The 5,621-nt window shown below is 40.1% G+C and overlaps 1 protein-coding gene across 1 annotated transcript; it reads left to right on the plus strand.

Moving 5' to 3' along the window:
* Positions 1-731: 731 nt before the first annotated feature.
* LOC103356712 (vacuolar protein sorting-associated protein 37D-like) lies at positions 732-2,713 on the plus strand. The gene is made up of 4 exons (XM_008280961.1): positions 732-833; positions 1,559-1,730; positions 1,816-1,889; positions 2,223-2,713. Exons 1-4 carry the CDS (start codon positions 732-734, stop codon positions 2,640-2,642), a joined length of 768 nt encoding a protein of 255 aa, XP_008279183.1. The 3' UTR covers positions 2,643-2,713.
* Positions 2,714-5,621: the final 2,908 nt, after the last annotated feature.

Genomic DNA, 5,621 nt, shown 5'->3' on the forward strand with positions numbered 1-5,621 from the left:
TCCCCCCACTTACGGCAGGATGGTTATGAGGTGCAACAGACCATTCTGACTGATGCACTCTGCACAATTCTTTGCTGATGTGGTGTCTAATGAAGAGCAAAGTTGGAAAAAGAAAGAAAACAAAAATGGCCGACCTACCTGGATTTAAGAGCCAACCAGAGAATAATTAAATTAAATTAAATTAAAGAGCAGTTGTGTCTGCTATATGGACTGTCTTTTTGGTTTGCTCTGTATTACTACAGTATCATCAAATAAAATGCTTTTTTTAAAAAAAATTAATTTATTTGATTTTTTAAAATTTATTTTAGCAAATTAAGAATCAGTCATAACACACCTCATCTGCTGATTCAGTGACCATATAATCCTAAATCGCTTTATACTCAATGTTACCTTGATTCACACCTGAAATGTTGCACAATTTGTTCATTTTTGTGGTTCCAATTACTTTCATAGAAAATAATACAGATTATTGATGCAAAATGTGATTTTAAAGAAGCACAAATAAACCACGAAAAACAGCAAATTCTTCAAATGAATTAAATCAAACTCACCTCCAGAGACGTGTCTGCTTCTTATGTTTTTTTCAGGACGGCATGTGTCGGGAAATGAGACACGCGAAACGCTCTGTAGGGGTATAATCCCCTGGTTTCCGGCGGTCCCTGAACGCAGCATGCAGAGCTCCAGCAGGACGGCTGGAGTCAAACTGAGACACGTCGGAGCGAAGAAACATCATGTCTGTGCATCTGCAGTTCAGTGTGTGCAGGACCAGAGAGCTGAGAGAGCTGCTGGAGGACGAAGACAAGATCAGTCGCATCGTCAGGTGCAGTGAGAAGGTGAGAGAGCAGAACGCTGCTGCTGCATGTTGGAAAATACAAATAACGTGTCGTGGAGCATGAAATAGTCAGATACTTGAGTAGAAGCACTAATACAGGCATGCAAAAAAAAACTTTATTACAATTAATGGTCCTGCATGTAAAACAGTTTTTAAGCTAATACGTGACTACATCAGTAGATCACCATTAATTCTGCATTAATAGGCTAAAGGTATTTATAATTTCCTATAGAGCTAAAACTCAGTATTTTTTTGTTTTCTCCATCTCACAGTAAATTAATTATAATGGAAAAATGTCAGTAATTCTGTCTGATCAAACAGTTCAAACCTTGAAATTATAAAATAAATACAAAAACCTTTATTACAACAGAAAGTTTCGGAAAAAAATCTGCTTGACTTTTTTTTTGTTTGCAAATGAACTTAAACAGCAACTAAAATAGTTGCTGGCACATTTTTTTGTGGGTTAATCCAGTAATAGTTTCAGTTGTGCTTGTTTCTGCAGCTTTTTAGTTTAATTTTAATCATCATCATCATCATATTGCTTAAGCTCTTTGTGTGTTTTGTAGATTAAAAATCTTAATTTGAGTGGTCAAATACCTGGAGTGCAGAAAAAAGTTCAGACGTAGTGGAGTAGACGTGCACATGAGAAAAGACTCAAGCACTGATTCTGCATTGTTTAAGAGTTCTTATCTCTGTGGATTCATCATTTCTTGTGGTCATTCCCAGCTCCAGAGGCTGCATCAAGCTGCAGAGAAAACGCTGGTTTCAAATCAAAAACTGGCAAAAGTGAGTCTTTCTCAAAAACCAAACTTTCGAGATGCAAAGTTGCTGCTCGCCATGAAGTACAGGGAGCTGGAAAAACTCAGAAGCATCGTTCAGGCCAAGCAAGAACAACTTGGTGAGTTTGGGAGTAAACTCTGCACTGTTTTATACCGCTGCATCACATCTGTTTAGTTGATATCCTGAAACATTTCATTTTGTAGCAGAAAAATACAGCGTTCATTACGCTCAGTGGTGCCTTCAGGAAAAGATAAATCATGCAGAAGAAGAGTTTGAGGTAAGAATCACTTCTTCTTTTAAATCAATAGAGACCTGGGATGTCTTTTGTTGAATAAAATATGCTTCAGTGCAGAAAATATTCAAATATCTTGTTGATAATAAGGAACTACCCTGTTTTTTTTGTGTTTTTCTCATATTAAATTCTAATAAATGTGGGTCATTTAGCTGCTTTGGGGTAATTTATACAGCCTCTACAAAGCTGGAGGCAAAAGAAAAAGCACATCAGCACAGTTTTTCCCACTAAGAGCAACATTTCAGGCTGGTGTTAGAGTAAAAGAGGAGCTCTGATGTGATGCAACAGCTCGTCCACTGTGTGCGTTTCCTCTCACAGCTGCTGGTTCAGAGGTTCGCAGAAGGAAAAACAGCCCTGACCGACTTCCTGAACTCGTCTCTCAGCTCTCGGAGGCTTCATTACATCCAGTCGGTGCTGCTGAAGAAGCTCCAGGAGATGATCAGACGTGAACAGGAAGCGGCTCAGAGACTCGATGTGGCTCGGCGTGTCCCAGATCAGATTCACTCGATCTGCAGTCTGACCACGGCCGTCGTGTTCCCCACCTGCTGCCACCGTCCGCTCCTGCTGCCGCTCGGCGCCCACGTGGCCCAGTGTTTCCAGCATTCACTGTTCAGCTCTGGAGACGAGGACTTCCTGCTTTCAGGAGCGAACAGACGAGGCCTCAGGTGGCCGACGAGGCCCGTCAGACTTCAGCCTCTGAAGATGCAGCAGAGGAGGCATCAACCAGCACCGCAGTGAAATAGATTCATTCAGTTATTCTTTACTTGTTCTTTGTGTTCAGACATGACTAATAAACCCTGAGAGGTGGAGAAGTTCTGGTAGAAAATTGCTTTTATCTCGTGCAGATGCAGAAGCTCAGTGGATGGAAAGATGCTGTAGATCAAATAACTCTGAGTTCACATGTTCTGCAGCTTCTTGACTTTTTAAGGTTAAATCTTACTCCCATTCTTTTGCTGAATCAGCTGATAAAGTCTCCATCATTTAACCTCATATGAGAAAAGCTCCATCATTACAGTTTCAGTTCTCTACATCTGTACTCAGGAAAGAGATTATTGTGTCTAGAAACTCAACTATGGTCCAACTTACATAAATGAGAACAGACTGGACTGTCCAGCTGTTAAATGTTTGCCATGAGGAATATTTACATTTTCATAAATTCTGAATATTTCAATGACAGGACGAGTAAATCTAATTTAATTTTAACCCAGTTATTGAACCTTTCTTTCAGCTCAGGTTGTGCAACATGTCTTGAGGAATCTTTAAACATTCGGTTTTCTGCACAGACTGTTGCTGTTCCACTCCGTCGCTGTCACGTTATGTGGAATAACATTGGAACGTGGGTTTGTAGATGTTCTACATTTACCAGAACGTCTTCCAACACCCCAAAGAGACAGATTCTGGAAGAGTTTGCATCTAGAGAGTTCTGTATTCTGAATGACATGTCAGTTAAAAACACAAAGCATCACAATTCAAACGAGAGCAACAATAACAACAGCAGCAGCAGCAGCGATAGTACGTTTTAATACAAGTGCAAACATGCAGAAACAGTAGATTCTTACCTTGTCTGTCTTCCAGTTGCCTCCTAACAGTCGACCAAACGTTCGTCGGTGAGAAGAGTCCTGATCGATCAAGATTTGATCAGTCAGGACAGTGTGGGATCATTTCAGGGGAATAAAGGACGACTTCTAGAAGGTGACATGCAAACTCTGCAGGCAGCATTTACCTCTCATTTTGTGATTTCAACAAACACATAGTGGAAAAATTAACTTTTCAAAACAGATTTCACCTGTTTTGTTAAATTACAGATGAAAACAAGTAAAATATTACTTTACATGCCGACTGTAAAAAAACAGGGAAAAACTGTTGATGACGTCAACATCGAACATATTTAGTTTTACAAGTGATAATTTGTTCTTTTACAATGTTTGACCTTAAAGCACTTAAATCAACAATAATACAATTATTTTAATAACTATTTGCCATTGTTTAAAATAATAATTGTAGTAGTAAATAATATTTAACTGTTATTTTGTAATTCAGCACAAACTATTCTTCTTTCTCAGATCTGAAACGCAAACAGTTTTTTGCACCCCCCAAAAATAGATAATTAAATTAATAGCAGAACTGTGTGACGAGACAGTTACTTGTTGAATGCTGAACACTTTTTTCATCACAAGGATCCAAAAAGCAAAATACTTCCAAGCTTTTAGAGTAAGAAAGAGCCAAGTAATAAGTAGTTGAAGACATAAAATGCACCTAAAATATAACTTCAATAAAATAAATGTCATTCACTGTAATGATGTCACCTTATCGCACTGTGTTATGTGTTGAGGAGGAATCAATGTGGAGTGCATCATCAGCAGCTGCTTCAACACATTTGTTTTTTTTCGAGGTCAGAAACTTTTATCATTTGTTGAACAAAGTTACTGAACTAAAGCCAACATCTGAACAAACTGGTGACAAGCATCTAAAGCAGCTGAGTGTGGTAAGAACACAGGAGCGTTTCCTCTGCAGTGAACTTGAACTGCTCACCGACACTCGATATCTCTGCTCATTTGTGAGCTCAGACTCCTGCCAAGGTCAGCGAAGGAGCAGCTCCTCCTTCACTCCTTTCCTTCGCATCCATCCTCACGTCTACCGGCGAGCCTCTTGATAAAACACCAACAGGACGATCTGGTGAAATTCCCCGCTTGTCCTGTATCTCTGCGTTTCGGTTCCCCTTCGACTCGCCTGAACACACACCAGGGTTAGCCAGAGTGCCATGTGGCCACGGCGAGGCTTTCCGGAGCAGTTGAACCATGGAGAAGCCTCGCTGGCACTACAGGAGATGATTAGCAAGGTGGAGCGTGTTGGCGGGCTTCTGTTACACCACAGACTTCAGTTACATCTTTGTCAGCAACCTCTTTTGTCCCGCAAGACTCAAACTGGGCAATTTTCTTGTCTGTCAGCTGATTGTTTAGTGCTTTTCACCTCATTCACATCCATGTCTCTGCATTGTTTTGTGCAGAACCTGATTATATTATAGACTCTTTAAATACACAGTAAAAAGCCACAACAAGGACAAACCCGCTTGTAAATTCTGCGATATTGGACGATGCTCTGCAGATGTGGCCGCACATATTGGTCCACAACCAGCATGAGATGTTTTTTATTGGCTCGTACCTCACAGTTAGGGGGTGTTTTATCTTCGCATTGTCGCCCTGAAAGGTCTCATGTAAAGGGGATTATACAGTATCTGTAACAGCATCCGGTAGTAGAGCAGGTATGGAGTGACACTTGAGGTTCAACGGGTACAGAAGTGGGTCAGTGTTCGTCTGATGGGCTCCTTTTGAGTCATTTCAAACTGTAATGTAAGTGTTTTTAGGTTTATTACCTTCCACTGTGTCTTGTGGATGTGGTTCTTGCTTTAACTACTGGATTCACATGCAGTAAAAATAGAAACTTTATCCATGATGAGAGCAGTTTCACTCTCTTTTGAACGCTGCGTACACACGAGAACAAACCAAAATGTCACAAAGCAGAATCTAAACATTTCTATGAATAGATCAGGACAACAAAAAAGATGCATTTAAACTTGAGAAAACTGGAATCCACCAGGCCAACCTTCCACAGATACACCACCACAGTCCAGAAGAATGAAAACATACTTACATAAGATTTTTAATATTTATTTACTTCCCTTCACTCCTACACACCTTCACACTTCACATGTTCCTT

The sequence above is a fragment of the Stegastes partitus genome, unplaced genomic scaffold (genome assembly GCF_000690725.1).
Source record: "Stegastes partitus isolate 25-593 unplaced genomic scaffold, Stegastes_partitus-1.0.2 Scaffold216, whole genome shotgun sequence".
Taxonomy (NCBI): Eukaryota; Metazoa; Chordata; class Actinopteri; family Pomacentridae; genus Stegastes; species Stegastes partitus.

Excerpts from the sequence above, each read along its gene's own strand:
- LOC103356712 (XM_008280961.1), top strand. The coding sequence starts at position 732 with ATGTCTGTGCATCTGCAGTTCAGTGTGTGCAGGACCAGAGAGCTGAGA. Across the intron at positions 834-1,558 it reads TCGTCAGGTGCAGTGAGAAG|CTCCAGAGGCTGCATCAAGC; the intron begins GTGAGAGAGCAG and ends GGTCATTCCCAG. Across the intron at positions 1,890-2,222 it reads ATGCAGAAGAAGAGTTTGAG|CTGCTGGTTCAGAGGTTCGC; the intron begins GTAAGAATCACT and ends TTCCTCTCACAG.